Genomic DNA, 17,054 nt, shown 5'->3' on the forward strand with positions numbered 1-17,054 from the left:
AGCAGCGCTGCTCCTGCGTGAGCTCTGGGGCCGTCTGGTGCGGGAGACCGGGGCAGCCTGGCCAGGCCCACTGGCATCGGCCAGAATAAACCCCCTTAGCGTGCTGGAGGGAGGCCAGGCCTTCGTCCTGGTGCCTCCTGTAGTATTGCTGTGGTGTGGCCGCTGCTGCTCGTCCAAACCCACAAACTTTGCTTCCCTTTGCAGGGTGAGTGATGCCTGGTTATCCAAGCACACGGGAGCCGACAGGAAGTCCCAGACGATGCCAGCGCTCCGCAGCAGAGCTGGGGGAATGCAGGTGCGGCTCCAGCATCTGGGCAGCCTGGAGACCTCCTTCACGCTCAACCACAGTATGTACGGCACAGCGAGACGGGACCCTGGAGTATTAGTCTGCTGAAAACTGCATGTAGCCATTTTCCACTTGCTGCTTGTTGCTTCAGGATATTCAGACTCTGAAGAATTACAGTGTTCACTGGTACTCCCTGCAAAATTTCTAGATTGGTGGTGGTGACTCTTAAGCCAAGCCCTTAAAAAGTCATCCCTGGGACTTATTGCCTGGCTTTTTCCTCTCACCTGTCTTGTCTCAGTTCCTTGGCTGAGTGTGTGTGCAGGCGATGCCTGGTTTGGGTGGTGAGGAGGGCAGGCAGGAGAGATGTACAGAGACCTGGGGAAGGATCTGCTCTAAGCCTCTCCACATGGGTGAGTTTTGCTCCATTGAAGCACCTTGCCATTTCTCGCCTGGGGATGCAACCTGGACACCTCATTCTCTGTCTGGCTTGAAAGACAGGGAGATTATGGGGAAATATTGACATTGTTTTTTCTTGGTTGGCGTCAGGCTGAGGCAGCTTCTCAGGAGTTGGCAAATTCAGCATCTTGCTATTCCTACCTCATTTCTCAAACCCAGTAAAGTGCAAGGGGGGAACCATATCTATACCAGCATTGAGGTTGTGTGGGAGCTGGAGTATTGAACACTGGACACTGTTTCCTCCTGAACTGCTTTCCATCCACAGATGCAGGCACCTCAGAAGCAGATATTGTGCACCAGGCATTACTGGAGGGCAATATTGCCACTGAAGTGTGCCTCACAGTCCTGGACACCATCTCTTTTTTCACTCAGAGTTTCAAGGTCAGTGTTGAAATCAAAAGAATTTTAGAGAAATGTGCTGTATATGTGCTGATTTTTGTGATCCATTCTAACTGGCAGATTATGGAAAGCTTTACAAAAGCAAATCATTTGCAGCTTGTTTATTTTCCAAAATGCTGGGTGTCCCACAGGGTCTCAGAGTAAATATGCACTTATGCAATCTTGCAATTTCTTTAAAACTTCAAAACCAGAGAAAATTTTGTGGACAGGATACCGTAAGTGTAGGCATTGCAAAAATAGAATAAGAGGAAATATGTCATATTGAAAGGAGGGACTAGAGGAAAAGGAAATGAAGGTCTAGCGTTCTTAGAACAGTCACTGTTTTCTACCATAGATTGCCTAGAAGTGAGGCCCAGATTTCTTTGAATCATTGTACATTAATGTCTCTGGGGCTGAGACATTCCAGCTGTGTTTACCAGTTCAGAAAGGATAGTACCACTGGTAGAAGTTGTCTCTGTATAGTGATTTACACTCCCAGCAGTCATTGGCATCTACAGGAATTAAAGCCTCTGTGGTGAAGAGAACCCCAGGCTGGCACCAAAATACTGAAATACTGTTCCAGAAAAGCTCTTCTTTGAAGTGTGGTTGGATGAATCCTGCTCATAGCAAAGTGTCTTGCATAATGTTAAGAAAACAACTCTGAATTTCAGAGTAAGCACGATGAAGATTTCCTTTTTAGATGAACTGAACAACATGAAGAGAAACATTATCACCTCCTCTCTCTGTTATAAAGGAAAAATCCTTCCTGGTGCAGGAAGCCTTCCTGATGCAATACATTAAAATACTCCTTTGGCAACAGCAGAAGGATTTAGATGCAAGAGTTAAAACTTACTTGACTTTGTCAGTTGCCTGTTGTTGAATATGGCTGAACCACAAAACTATGTGATTTTCAAACCGCAGGGTAAACTGGATTCCCTTCCGCTTTAAGGGGCTTCTGCTTTGCTTTTGTGGTCATACAGTGATACTGCACAAAAGTGTGCTCTCTACTGTAGCAAAAGTGCTGATGCTGTTCTTACTGCCAGAGTAAGTGAGTTCAGTTAAAAAGTATGGAGCCTAAACTTACCCTGCTACAAGATGTCAAAAGACAAATCTGAGCTAGCCCAAGAATTGGGACTTCCACATCCTTGCTGGCTGGCCATGATGTGCCAGGCTTCATGTGCCACAGCTGCAGGGCTGACCCCCCAGGCTGCACAGGCAAGATAGCTCTGACACCAAACTGTATTAATCCTCTCCTGGTAGTTCAATTTTACTGTAATCTCCAGAAGGTGCAGACTGTTAAAACTTTGGAGGAGACAAGGGAAGTGTACTGACTTACTACAGCTATGAATCTGTCTGGTGAAAAGATCAAATAGTCTTTTTTTTTTTTTTTTTCCTCTCTTTTGGGCTGCAAATGAAACACTTGTTGAGGCAAATAGAAAAGAAAAAAACCCTGTGTGATAGTTACATTGGTAACAGCCTGTTTTATTTAAAGTAACTCCAGGCAGCAGTGAAAGTTGTACAGATTATTGAGTTAGGTTTTAGAATTAGTGAAGCAAAAGCGATAAAATATTTTTATGTTATTTTCTGCTATAAAAATAGCCTCTGACCAACTGGTGTAAGTTTGTACTGGTTGTCACATATATTGGTTATATTTTTGCTGAAGGCCCTGTTCCTTATCTGACTTAAGAATTGACTTAATTAATTATGCAAAATTATCTCTATCATTTACAGCTTCAGGCACAACATCTCTGCAAAATAAATTCTCTCATTGCTTTTCAGAACCAGCTTTTAAGCAATGATGGCCACAATCCACTTATGAAGAAGGTTTTTGATATTCATCTGGCTTTTCTCAAAAATGGGCAGTCAGAAGCAGCTCTTAAGCACGTGTTTGCCTCTCTGAGAGCTTTCATTAGCAAGGTATGCAATACATGACTTCAAAGGTGCAGGAGAATTTATATAGGTAAGGCAGAAGAGACCAGTGTGCTTAAACTCCTGTTAAACAGATATTTTGTGCTGTTTGGAGATGTGTTTTAGAAAACAACTGTTTTACAAACCAGACCAGGTTAAGTTAGCTATTTCAATATTTATCTCATATTTTTGGGCATCAGGAAACGAAAGGAGAAATTGAGAAGAATTCCCTCACTTGCCTTGGTCACAAAACTGCTGTTAAAGATTAGTATCTGTTCAACCAAAAGCTGATGCTTCTTGAATCTTTGCCCCAAACTGTCAATATTGCTGACAATGCTGTTGCTTGAATAATACTTGTACTGACAAGCTGCTTCTCTTCCACTGTGTTTGAAAGAGCGTGCTGCTTGCTGAACCTCTTTCTGCACTTTTCTGAACCCTGGTACGCAGCAAGGCTGTTTAATGCCCTGAGCTCAAGCTCTGTCACAGCCATAGCTAACCACATAAGAGCAGTGACTGATGGTATTGTTAACATTTCCCTTCATGCTTGTCAAAACCTGCCACTTCTCACAACTACACTTTTGAGACCAGATGTATGTGCAAACTTCATTCCTTTCAATCTGCACAGTTATCATAAATACAAAATTAATTAAAACCTCTCAAATCACTTGAATGTAACACTTCATTAATGAGGTAAATCCATGTGGCATGAGATTGCACCCAGGCAGAACACAGTATATAAATGATATGCAGCAAATTGTTACTTCCAAAGGAGATCTTGCACTGGTTGACAAACAAAGTTTAATTAAAGAAAGAGACTGCTAAACTGTTTTTCAAAGGTAGAAAAAGTCTATGCAATGTATATTCTACTATAACCTCACAGCAAGGCCAAGAGCTAGTAGGAGTATGTCTAGGGCCAAATTTTGGGTTGTCCTAAGCAAACGTAGGAGAGGCAGGAAATGCAAAAGTCTTGCTAGCTACCTATCTGGCTCCAGACAGCCTAATCTCCTATGAGATGTTTTTCCATCCTGCTTCCTAAATCCTGCTAAATTGGCAGCTGGCACTGGCAGGAATCACTCAGTGTTTCTACAGGGTCCAATACTTGTTTATTCATCTACCTTTCTTCTGAGTTTTCTGCTTGCCTATGATCTGCTTAGCCTTCCATCCTGCTTCAGATCTGCACACACTCCACTCAGACACAGTCTCTCTGCATGTCACTTCCCTTACTAGTCAAAAGTTTGGTTTAGCCAGAAATATTTGGTTTGTGCCTATCGCAAATAAGAGACCTTCCTGGTCTCCCTGGCAAATGGTTGTTTAAATGCAAAGCCAAACCTGCACACCTGCTCAATTTGATCTCACCATCAGCCTTCAAAACCTGGAGCCCTTCAGGGGTTCCACACTTGCTCTCCAAATTGCCAATGACAGCAATGCAGGCTGTGCTCTAGGCTGCTGCAAGGATGCACAGTGGGGTCATTCTCTTGGATTTATGCCAGCCTGAATCCATGCTGAATTTGGCATCATGAGTCTTCAAAGATATTAAGGATTGGTTTCAGTTAATTTCTAACATATCCCCTATGACAGGACACAGTGTTGCTTCTGTAAAAGCAAGATATGAGCCCAACAGATGGTATCTATAAGGAAGTGTTTTCTTTGCCAACTCCATAACCACAAGGGTCCCAAACTTCCTTTTAAGTCCTCTGAAGGGCTTTTCCAAGGCCCAAAGTGACAATAATATATTTAGGGGGGGGTCACTGCATTTCATGACAACTGCAAGGAGGGCATATTTTCCTACAAGTTTGTTCTGAAATATAAAAACTGCCCTGCTTTGTTTTGGCTCACTTATCACTGTTAGCTATAAATTATTGTTAACTTCAAGAAAACCAAAAGTGAGTTACACCTTTGACACAGCTAGAATGGGCAATCGGTCATTTTTATGGCCTTCTGTAGCTAATCATTACGACAAAAAGAATCACCCTTTTATCTAGGTTCACAGCAACTGGTTACTGGAAGGGGAAAAACTCCTGAGATTTATTTTGCATCCCCAAATCTGTCTTAAAAATAGCTTGCTTTCTCCATTAAATCTGGTTATTGATAAGTAAAAGACTTAAAAAAAAAAAAAATTTCGCAAGAAAGCAAAGAACAAACAAGTTCTATAATTGATTGCATGTTTGGTTTTGGTTTTAGAATGAATACCACTTGCATCCATGTGTGCTGGGAATTTGGGAAGAAAGCTGTCCTTGTTTTACCAGCTGGGAAGAAGCAAAAAAGAGCTGGATTGCTCTTGGTTTATACTCCAGGTTTTCTTAGCAACTAAATCCTTCTTTTCAGAGCATCACTTAAATACATACAGACATGCTTGGGAATGGTCTTGAAGTTAAAAGTTATGAAGGAAAACATGCACATAGGAGGGGGCTGAGATAATTTACCCTGCATTAAAGAGCAGTTCAGAGATGTGGATGTGAGAGTGATGGAAATACCACGTCTGTCCACTCCATGCCTACTTGTCCCTTGACAGATTGACACTAGCAGGGCATGTCAGGGTCATCACAAATCCCAGGCCCTGAAGGACTAGGGCAGCAGGGCCTTGCTCCTTTCCTGCAATAGCCCACTTGGGAAGATTGTCCCTGTCTGTTAGCAATTCCCCATGACCATGTCAAGCTGTGCTTTCCCTCCCCATTAGTGCACTTGGGATACAGCATCATTACAGCCTCCCATGCAGTTGTGAAGGGCACTTGGCACATCCTGCATGCCACTGTGGCTGCCCTGCCCTCACATTCCTTTTGTGCCAAGGCCTCTTTGGGAGCCACTTGCTGCATTGACTCCTGCTCTGGCCCTTTGTATTAAGACTGGAGCAGAAATGTGCTCCTCTGGTGCATGCAGTCACCACCACATGTGCTGCTTCACAGCTCATCCCACCCTTGTGTTCTTCTGCCAGCTGGAGAGCCGCAGGCAGCGCATGGCCAGATCTCCACAAGGAATACACCCTTGGATTTGCTGCCCCAAACCTGGTGCCAGGAGCAATTGCATCTGCTTGGGCTTAATCTTCAGAAGGAGTTGCACAGGGATGCAGGTTCCCTATGAACAGGACACAGGTTTTCCTCCAGAGCTGGTGCAGTGTGGAGAGGAGCACACAGGAAGGGATCTTGAGCTTCTTCTGATGCAGATTCCCAGGCAAAGTTTTGCTCTCTAGCATTGGGTTGAAAATGTCAGAAAAGCCTCTGCATGCAAGCAGTGGTCCCTGCTGAGAGCAAGTGCCAGCTGTATCTTCTTGGGTGCCTAACTGCTCCTTGTGCATGCACAATCATGCATCGCTGTGGCCAGCTCTGAACTAAACCCGGGTCTGAGTGTGACCCTGTCTCACCATGGGAGGATTGCATTACAACAGGCAGCAATTATGTAAAAGCTCATTCCCAGAGTGCACGCAGGATCCTCTTGGCCCTGTTATTATGATATTTATTTGCTTCTTTTCATTCTGCCACTTTTTAAAATGAAAATATTTTTGGCCAGAGGCAGTGAGCACCCAGTATTTGATCAGTGTCATCATTCTGCTTTGAAGCCTGTGCAGCTTGGTGTAATCTCAATGGTGTAGTCTTTCTAGACATAGATCTTTAGATTCCTGTTTTAAGGCCCTTTCACCAGCATGCCGTGATGGTGGCCATAGTAGTACCTAGAAGCTTTTCTGAATCATATTTAATGCAAGGAGTAGAGGGGCACAGTAACTCTGGGCTCTGACTTGGAGGGTATCAGTGAATACTCTGACAGTATGTACTACATGGGGGGGAAGATAGTGGAGCAGATAGAAGTGGCTCATAGACCATGCCCCATTGGACCATTTGGACCACTGAGTTTTGAAAGAACTGAGCACATATTTATTCTGAAGAGATAAAACCCATGGTTGTCTCTGTTGCCTCTTTGTGCCAGGAAACTGCCTGGGCTGGTCGCCAGCCACAGCAGAGGGAGCAGAGTGCTGCTGTGTGATGCTCAAACAGCCTCTGCTCCCTCCAGGAGGTGCTGGCGTCACCCCTCTCCAGCCAAGTCCCTGTGGGGGCTGCAGAGGTGGCTGCGTGCCAGCACAAAACCCTTCCTTTTTCTGCTTCCCTGCACCCAGCCTGCTGTGGCCAGGCTGGAAGGAAGCTGAGTGCAGTGTCTCCTCCTCGCCAGCCACCGCTCATGACCACAGCCGGCCGGCCGTGCTGGTGGGCCCTGCTGCGGCGAGTCCTGCATGGAGGCAGCTGCCCACGGGGCAGGGATAGCTGCAGCCATCTGCTTTTCAGGCACAGCTGAGCCTGAACCTGCAGACGTGCCTGGAAGCAGGTGTTGGGTAAGGGGATAGACACACTACAACAGTACGGGGTACTGGTCTTCCCCTTCTGTTTTTCTTCACCCTTCTGCAGATCTCTGAGCCCCATTGCTAACTGAGGTAGCTCACGCTGTGGTTTGGCTTGATCCTGCTGCTCCCTGGGGCTAGCTCCATCTCTGGGACCCGGGCAGGTCACTGTATATTTTAGACTTTCTGGGGCAATCAAGTCTCCTGTTTGCATTCCCGAGGGCACGCATGATTTTAGGCTTTTTATAGAGTGAAGTGTAGAAGTAGCTGTGCAAGCATTGCAGGTCATGTATCCTAGGGATGTCAGACTTCTGGGTGGGCCCTGGCAAATCTTCTGATGTCCCAGGTGGCAAGCTTTGGTGGGAATGTTCATGGGACTTCTCCTCTCTGCCCCGCTGCCAGTGTTGCTGGCTTTTGTAAGAACATGAAACTTGTGTCTGTCCAATTTGGTGACAATTTGCCAGTGAACCCAAAGGTTGTTGAGGAAGGGGATAGATGGACATACACAAGCACATCCCAAAAAAGCGTGACAGCAAAGTTCATGTTGCTCTAGGAAATGTTGTTAAAAATAGGCCCTGAATTCTTTCCCACAAATATTTTCAGGCTTAGAACTCTGGCAGAAGTTTTATTAAAGCTGTCCAGGCTGAACCCCTTTGTGTTGCCCCATGCATATTGGAGCCCTGTGAGTGTTGTTTAGTAGAATATTTTCTAAGATTTCCATGCCTTCTGTGAAGTTTCCCTCAGCATTTTTCAAGGGAAGAGTGAACATGTGTGCTGCCCTCTGCTACGAGATCCTGAAGTGTTGCACTTCCAAGGTGTCCTCCACGAGGAACGAAGCCTCAGCTCTTCTGTATCTCCTGATGAGAAACAACTTTGAGTTCACCAAAAGGAGAACATTTCTGAGAACACATCTTCAGGTCAGTGACTGGGGAAAAGCTAGAGAGCAGGATAACTCAGGTTTAAGAACAGATATATCAATATGACTATATCACCCCATACCTGCAGAGGATCTTCCCATTGTTATATGGATAAATATCCTCTTGATTTCCAGGCTTCACCTAATCCCTGTTTGAAATTATTGGCCCAGGACCTTTTGGGTAAAATGCACTGCCATCAGGTACTCCAAGCTGTTGAGTTTTTGGAATCACAGACCCAAGACTTACCTCTGCCCCAGAGGCTGTCCAGAATGGGGTGGAAAGGACAGCAAGAAGAGCTACCTTTGAGGCAAGAGAAGGGATTTTCCTAGAGCTGCTTTTGCAGTGTTGTCTTTTTTGAAGCAAATTTAAGATAGCTAGTGAGGCAGATGAATACCATCTGGGTTGTAACAAATCATGAAAGAAGGTCACTAATGCACAGACAGGGATTTGTATCATGATTGTCATATTCTTAATTCTGTGAACTCGCTGTCCAGCAAAGCAGTTTAGTCCTCTTGGGAATATTTGTCCTTGGGAGATGTGACAGGAAAGCCACAACAACAACCATTGCTTATGTTATGGGAAAAACATGATGTTTTCCTCTGAGCATTTTATGTAATTGTAACAATAAAACTCCTCTATTAGGGCACGTTTAAATAAAGCCCCTACCCTGTCCCAACAGATAATAATCGCAGTGAGCCAATTAATAGCAGATGTGGCACTCAGCGGTGGGACAAGATTTCAGGACTCCTTGCTGATCATTAACAATTTTGCAAACAGTGACAGGCCTATGAAGGTAAGTTGGAGATGTTAAATCACGTCATGTACTATCAGCTACTGATGCAAGACTAGAGGCACACTCAAGGAAATCATGCTTAAGGCTAAGGCTAATGACTGGAACTATGATTTATAAGCTCATAGTGGGCTGTGTTTGCTCAGTAAACAAGTATTACAGCAACAGCAATAGGGCCAGCTGCACAGGCAGGTCATGCTCCATCCATGAGGCCTCATGCCAAGAGAAGGGAGCTCTGCAATTCAAGTTACACTTTGCAAAGTGTGCTGCTTGCAAGGGTGTCCTGAGAGCTTTGCAAGAACTGCCAGCTTTGAGAGGAGTGACAAGGGAGGGTCTGATACTTTTGTTGGCTGAAGATAATAATTAGCAGGGGTTACTTTTAATTAATTGAGTGTCAGTAATTTTAAGAAAGAAGTCTTTCATGGAGATTAATGGTTCTATTTATTTGGAAAACAATTGTCTGTCTTTGTGCTAGTGTTAACAGCTTCTACCAGACCCACTGAACAATGTGCCATCACTGCAGCCTGCTCCATTGCACACAGTGTAGCTGCCACAGTAGGACAGAGGAAAACAGGGAATGTTTTTGCACTTCTGTGATTATCCTATGACCTAAAGGTGCAATGGGAACATGGGTTAGGCATTGAATTGTGCTATAACAAAGCTGTAGTTAGGATATACCTGGCAAAAACTTCCATTCTCTTCTGTACACCGGTGTTTATAAGGGTTTTACTGAGCCATACTTTGCTGCTTATATTTTATACCACAAGACTATCATTATATCCAGTTTATGTATTTATATAAGTGTAAGAGTACAAGAGAGATTTCAATACACTAGAGAGGATGCTATGTGGAGCCCCAGAGACAGGTAGGGAGCAGGAGCCCCACAAGAAGGAATGTGAGCCAGGCTCATCATGGAGGAGAGAATGCTGAGGGGGGACCTCACTACTGCTTTCCACTACTGAAAGGGAGGTTATGGAAAAAAAGAGGTCAGGCTCTTCTCAGAGGTGTGGAGTGACAGGACAATAGACAATAGGCACAAGTTGCTGCAGGCAAAATTCCAACTTTACTTAAAGAAAAATTATTTCCCAAGAACATGGTGCAGCCTTAGGACAGGGTCCAGAAAGGAGGTGGGGTTTCTATCCTTGGAGAAACTTGGCCAAAGAAGCCTAGCTCTAAATCGATGGTGGCCCTATTCTTCACAGGGGAGCAGACTGGAGCCTGTGTTTCTTTCTGTATTTATTACATTTCTGTGGTGGGAATGCTACAAATGGTTTTGATGCTTTAGGAATTGAAGAGTGACCACATCAGAGGCTAAAAAGCCAGAAGTTGAATGCCATGAGAAATACTTCAGGCACGGTTTATGGTCCCATCCTGGGACATTTGTATGCACAGAGAACTTCTGCCTCGTTCTCACACCAACTCCTCAGGCTGCCAAAGGACCCGCCTCAGTGGGGCATGGGAACAGCCAACCTGGTACCCTGCTCATGGCCAGGAGAGACTGGCCCTGTGCATGCGCAGATTGAAATGACTCTAATTGCATACGGAATACTGTACACTCTATGCAGTGTGAGTGCAGTAAGTAAGAGCTGGTTAGTCTTATCTCCTGTGCTCTTGGCAATTCCAAATTGGCAGTAAGGGCAGTGTTGGCTGAAAGGGTAGCGACGGGCTTTCTTCGGCGAAGCCTGGAACACCTTTTGTTTCTGTATTTGCTTTTAATTAGTTTTGTTTTGTGTCAGGCAACTGCTTTTCCTTCCGAAGTGAAAGATTTGACAAAGAGAATCCGTACAGTGCTTATGGCTACAGCTCAAATGAAAGAACATGAAAAAGATCCAGAAATGTTGGTAGATCTACAGTACAGTTTAGCCAAATCTTATGCAAGTACGCCAGAGCTCCGGAAGACGTGGCTAGACAGCATGGCAAAGATACATGTGAAAAACGGAGACTTTTCAGAGGTAATTCATGTAACTAAAACATGTTGCACAACAAGAAGCAGATGCACAGATTACATTTTAATTTTCCCTTTGTACTTTGCAGGCAGCCATGTGTTATGTTCATGTGGCAGCCCTCGTTGCAGAGTTCCTGCACAGGAAAAGTAAGTGCGTGCTGCTTGGGAGGAAGATGATGCAGTGGTGGGTTTTGCAGGGATCAGAATCTTTTTAAAGACAAGTTTCTCTCAATTTGGGAAATGATTATTCTAGAAACAAGATAAAAAGGGAAAAAAGAAAAAAACACTTAATGCAGTGGACAAAGCTAGAAAAAGATTAGTATTTTTTTAAGAAAGGAATTCAGCTGTTCATACACAAGCATTTACTAGGCTGGCCAAATCTGCCTAGATCGTCATGTTGGCACGTTGCTGAGTGAAATGAGAACTGACAAATCATGTCTCTGTTTAAATATTCAGTTTTATTATACGTTACAAAATGTGCTCACAGGGGAAGCCCATGTTAAAAACTAGCTGTCTGTAGGTTCATCAGAAGTATCACTATGGGCAGTAGAGAAAACTATAGAACAAAGCAATCAAAATTCAGTCAAAAAAAAGAGACTATAGCCTAACTATACAAATATGTAAAGAACAATCAGAAAAAAAAGTTTTGTGGTTAAATGCAAAACAGGAAGGAAAGACAGATGTGTGTTCTCAAGTAACACTGCTTTGCAGGATTTCTTTTAAATACCTGTTCCACGGTTGATATATTGACCCCATTTCTCATTTCCATGTAACGGAGTAATTGTTGAAATGGACATTTCAGAAAGTTAAGGCAGGATAAACGTTGATTACATGCACTGCCTTGGCTGGAGGGGTTTTAAGTACCTTGCTCAGGGGGCTTGGAGTCCCTCCAAACTCTGTACTTTATGTTGGCTAAGTGAGAAAAATCAGGACTTATTTTTCTGATATGTATACACATTTCACATGGCTGCAGAGGGAAGAGTATTGAAAGTTGGCAATTCCTTATTTGTAGCCTGGAGGCTCCTTACCACAACTGGTGGTAAGGGAGAACTTCTAAAAAAGAAGAGGAACAAGTGCAAAGGAGTCTCAAGTGACTACTTTGAGTTATCTCTTTCACTGGCACTCTTTAGATATGTGTAGGCTGGAAAGGGTTTGGTAATGACTGAACTACTCAAAGTTTTGGGGTACATAACTGTGCTTTCTGCTACAGTGTAAAACTGTGTTCACTTACCACCCAGCTCTCCAGCATCCAGCAATAGCTTTCTTGCATCCTCTGTACAAAGATAGATCCCTGTCTTTCTCCCCTTACTTTCAGTTGGTTGCAGCCAGCGAGGCTGGTCACAGGTGACTTACAGATAGCACACTGGGAAATCTGGTGTGCTTGGTGTACATTACGTACTAGAAATAGGAGCCACAAAAATGCTCCGAGGGCTGGAGCAGCTCCTCTGTAAGGACAGGCTGAGAGAGTTGGGGTTGTTCAGCCTAGAGAAGAGAAGGCTCCGGGCTGACCTTATGGTGACCTTCCAGTACCTGAGAGGGGCCTATATGAAAGCAGGGGAGTGACTATTCACAATGGTCTGTAGTGACAGGATGAGGGGTAATTTAAGTTAGAAAAGGGTAGATTCAGGTTAGACGTTAGGAAAAAGTTCTTCAATATGAGGGTGATAGACCATTGGAATAGGTTGCCCAGAGAGGTGGTGGAGGCCCCATCCCTGGGGACATTCAAGATCAGGCTGGATGAGGCTCTGAGTAGCTTGATCTAATTAGAGATGTCCCTGCTTTTGGCAGGGGGGTTGGACTAGATGACTTTTGGAGGTCCCTTCCAGCCCAGACTTTCTATGATTCTGTGAAATGCTGACCATGGCAAATGACTGGGGAGGTGCTGGTATGTTCAGTCTCGTACAGCAAATCAGTAGCAAAAATGGGAATCAGGTCCCCTGCCACTTGTAGGACTTCAATACCAGCTAGACTACTTCCCTGTCCGTTGAAGAATGATGCATTTGAGACAAGTTATTTCACTAATCTATTGGCTTTTGTCTGCTACAGAACTCTTCCCCAGTGGATGCACTGCCTTCAGGAAAATCACTCCCAACATTGATGAAGAAGGTGCAATGAAAGAAGATGGTGGGATGATGGATGTACATTACAGTGAGGTGAGGTCTTGTAGTATAGACTATAGAGTATTCGATAGGTAATTAGGATTTAGTTTTAGACTTTGTTTTCATGAGCTTTAAAAAATGGTAGTTGTGCATTGGCATCTGTAAAGACTGTTTAAGAGCAATTTCCCAAGAGAAATCTGCTTTGAAGGATTCTCTGTGTACAGTTCAGATAGGTAAAACTGGTGTAAGTTTTGATTCCTTTGAAAGGCATTTCGAGCACTGAGACTGAGAAAGCTACACCACAGTCTTCAACTGCCATGTTATGCAAATGCTCGCTCTGCCAGCACAGGGCAGCATGGTATGGTATTTCCAAGGAGGGACAGAATGCAAGCCAACCTCTGCAGACTGAGAGGTCACCTTAAGTTCCCCTTGAGTTAAGGCTGTGCTGCAGGACACCGCATTAGCAGAACAATCCAGAAACCATAGCAGGACACTGGGGAAGTGGGTAGATCCTCTTGTGAGTCAAAGTCTCACAGTTAATGCTGCTTCGTCCCTGTAAAACCATGTTGGGTGAGCCATGTGGCTGAGTAGGGTAGCCCAGCTGCCCAATTGCCCGTTCATCAAGACTAAGCTTGAGCATCCTTAGCATCACATCCCACTGCTGTTGTATACATTTCTTGGACATGTTTCCTAGACATGTACCTCTGACTTCCAGTGCTGTCATCTCCATACCATCCCAGAGTTTTGCCATTCTTCTAGGTAGGCAGCTAAATAAGCAAGACATACTTGCTGGCTATTATGATAATGATTTATTAAGAACAAATGATTTTTTTTTAAATAACTTGTCCTTTTTTTCTTTTTTTTTTTTTTTTTCCTAAAATTTAGTGTACCTTTGGAAAACCCAGGAACACATAGGGTTTAAACTTACATAGCTGTGGATACTTATACTGGAGCCTGTTGACCTGATAAAATATCTGAAGTTAAGCTGGTTTTCTCTTTTAACTTTGACTACTATTGACAACACCCATATGGTTGCTCTCATAGGAAGTCCTGGTGGAGCTGCTGGAGCAATGTGTAGATGGCCTGTGGAAGGCAGAGCGTTATGAAACAATTTCTGAAGTTTCCAAACTGATCATTCCTATTTATGAAAAGCGGCGTGAATTTGAAGTAGGTATTTTGAACTAGTTTGCATATATCAGGTAATTTTCTGGATCCCTAATGAAATAACAGGAGTGTTTTTTATTTTTGAAGTTGTGAGTTAGTGAATTGGTGTCAGTAAAGCACACACTGATTCACTGCAGGGCATTAAAAAAACTAGTGAAAACAATGGTCTGGAGGATATTTAGTAAAGCTAAAGACACGGAAGAGTCATATTTAGTGAGTAATTCCCACCTTTCTTCCCCTAAAATAAAGTTGTTGTCATCCTGTATGCTAATTCTGTATGCCAGATTATTTTTGAGACCTGAGCATTTTAAGGGTTAAAACCAGAGTGAGAACTGTTTAGAGAAAGGACTAGATCTGCAGGTAGTTTAGTGGCAAGTGGAGAGGAAGGAAGGCAGCTGTTACCAGCTTTCTGCTTTGCTCCTTCCCAACACCTGCCGTGACCCATGCTTCAGTGAGGCATTGCTCGACTGTGAACAGCACTCCTCTTTCTCTCCCTCTCCCATGACCCCTTCCACATCAGGACAGCATCCAGCTATTTAATTAAAGCCAGGGGAAGCCTTAATCTATTCTTTCCATCATAGAGCTGTTTTTAATCACAAAATAATTTCTGCAAATAAAAACTACAAGCTACTCTACCCTTAAAGGCTCAGTCAGGGACTGTGTTGGGACAGCAGGCTCAGCATTCTCTCTAAGATTGGTGACATTATTGCAGTCTACAGTACCTTTCAGAACTGAAGCTAAGCATGTGCTTAAGACTGAGGTTTTTCAAAGAAAACTGCATGAGTTTCTTGCAGTAACAGGGGCTGGGACCAGTTTATCATTCTGTGGATATAACAAAAAACTGTGTATGCTATACCCTCTATGTCATTGCTAATGGGCTGTTAACAAATCATTGGTAGCAGCTGCCCAGGACACACCTCACACCCCAGGCTACAACAGATAAGGAAAGAGATCCAGGGAGGTGTTAACACCTTCCCACCCAGCGGGAGGAGTCCTCTCTGCTAATGGACCATCAGGGACCCAGCTGCACTGACAATGGCCCAGCTCATCAAGAATCCAAAAATATCCTGCCATCCACAGAGTTAAACGACCCATTGTGAAACTCCCAGCTCTTGGGGGGAGGTACTGGGCATTCCCACTGAACCTGGGGATATATAAGCTTCGGGTTTTGGGACTTGGGGAGCCTCTCATTGGATCCAGAGGGGGAACAGAACTCCAGCAGGACTGTGGCTGCCACTCTCAGGGAGACTGCCATCTTTCCTTCAACAGAACTGTGACCATCATCCCGACTGACAGGTTTAACCCTTTCCTTCTGCTTTGCACCCAGGGGAACCACGCGGTGCTCAGCACAGGAGCTAACGAGCACCGTGCTGTTCCTGCCCAGGGTGCTGGGTTGTACTTTGTCCTTGTGTGTTAAAGACAGTATTTTCACCGTGTATTGTTGTATGTATTGTAATCCTTTTAGTAAATTGTAGCTTTGACTTGTGGTCTCTCTAAATTCATTTCTCCTGACGGTTTACCTCTTTTGTCGCCCAACGTGAGGCACGAGAGGAAAGTCAGAATTACACAAATGCCTAGGATAAAATTGTATCTGAGTGCAGAAACTCCTTGATCATCATGTTGCTCAGTGTATTCACATGGATTTTGTACCTAACACTGTATATATTTCCACCTATGGGAACTATTTGCCTATCGTGATGCTCTTTTTAAGAAAGGAAAGGTATCAAAATTGCTTTGTTGATATACTGTGTTTATGCCATGATGACATCAGGGGCAGTGAGTTTCATTTTGTGGGAAAATGCCGTTGTCAGAGGTTAATGTTCCAATAGGAGACAGAGGAGTCCTGTAAAAAAGTACACTTTATTTGAATAAAGGGAGAGTCTACGGGCATATCCTGGTGGAGTCTCCCAGTTTTGCTGGGTGACACAGCCCCCTTTTTATCCTGATTTCCCGGCCACAAATTTTCCTCCTCCTTTCCCCGTTGGCTGAAGTACTTAGAGTGTACAGACTGCCCAGTCTGCCTACTATATATCCCCCTCAACATGTACCCCCCTTCTCATCGTACATTGTATGTCTCAACTTCATTTTATGCCTCCCTTGGGAGGAGAAGTTACTATGTATAAGTTCATTAAGGTCAGAGGTTTAGGCTATCCAGACTTCTTGGGGTAGGTATCTGGGTTTGTTTAGTTTCATTCAGGTCCTCAGATTCTTCTTGTTCGGTTGTTTTTGTATGTAAAGTGACCAGTCTATCACCTTGGAGCACCACCACTCCCCACTGTGAAGACACATTTCTCTCCTCTCTATTCTATCAATTTGGAATATGTATTCAGTTTTGTTTGCCCATCTTGGTCTGGGTTGCTACCTCTGGGGCTTCATTATTAATTGCACCCAGCCTGTAGGGGGAACAGGAGAGAATAGTTTTTCCCAGCCTTTCACCTCCTTCTTCCCCTTCGGACCTGCTACAACAGTGTTTGAAAATGTTAAGTTTTTTCTTGATGTAAAGGACAGCATATTCCTGTTGTTGTTTCTCCTCTGTTTCTTCTGCACTGTCTATACCATGCTTAGAATCAGAGCAGGCCCTCCCAGAGAAGCTGTCTGGAGGCCTGCCCTGAGAGTGGATAATGCTGAGTGGCACGGGAAGTGGGAGGACATGGGCCAGTATTTGGAGAACTTCTCTTCTCCGGTGATCTGGAAATTCACCCCTGAACAACTGCAGGATCCTGTTGAAGTAATAAGTTGCGTGAGGAGAAAATGTTCTGACAGCCCCAGAGACGTGCAGCTTACGGC

At 44.2% G+C, this 17,054-nt stretch overlaps 1 protein-coding gene across 1 annotated transcript in view; it reads left to right on the forward strand.

Annotated features, from left to right (window-relative positions):
• Window positions 1-99: 99 nt before the first annotated feature.
• The window catches only part of LOC103777971 (dedicator of cytokinesis protein 11-like), a gene marked incomplete at its 5' end in the record, with an annotated part of 29,432 nt that continues 12,477 nt past the window's right edge, over window positions 100-17,054 (forward strand). The window contains 9 exons of the mRNA XM_008945542.1: window positions 100-347; window positions 1,008-1,123; window positions 2,900-3,037; window positions 8,087-8,269; window positions 8,949-9,062; window positions 10,796-11,011; window positions 11,094-11,151; window positions 13,051-13,157; window positions 14,148-14,270. Coding sequence (XP_008943790.1) covers window positions 100-347; window positions 1,008-1,123; window positions 2,900-3,037; window positions 8,087-8,269; window positions 8,949-9,062; window positions 10,796-11,011; window positions 11,094-11,151; window positions 13,051-13,157; window positions 14,148-14,270 — 1,303 coding nt within the window. The remainder of the gene's footprint in view (window positions 348-1,007; window positions 1,124-2,899; window positions 3,038-8,086; window positions 8,270-8,948; window positions 9,063-10,795; window positions 11,012-11,093; window positions 11,152-13,050; window positions 13,158-14,147; window positions 14,271-17,054) is intronic.

Source organism: Merops nubicus, unplaced genomic scaffold (genome assembly GCF_000691845.1).
Source record: "Merops nubicus isolate BGI_N331 unplaced genomic scaffold, ASM69184v1 scaffold11150, whole genome shotgun sequence".
NCBI classification, from domain to species: domain Eukaryota; kingdom Metazoa; phylum Chordata; class Aves; order Coraciiformes; family Meropidae; genus Merops; species Merops nubicus.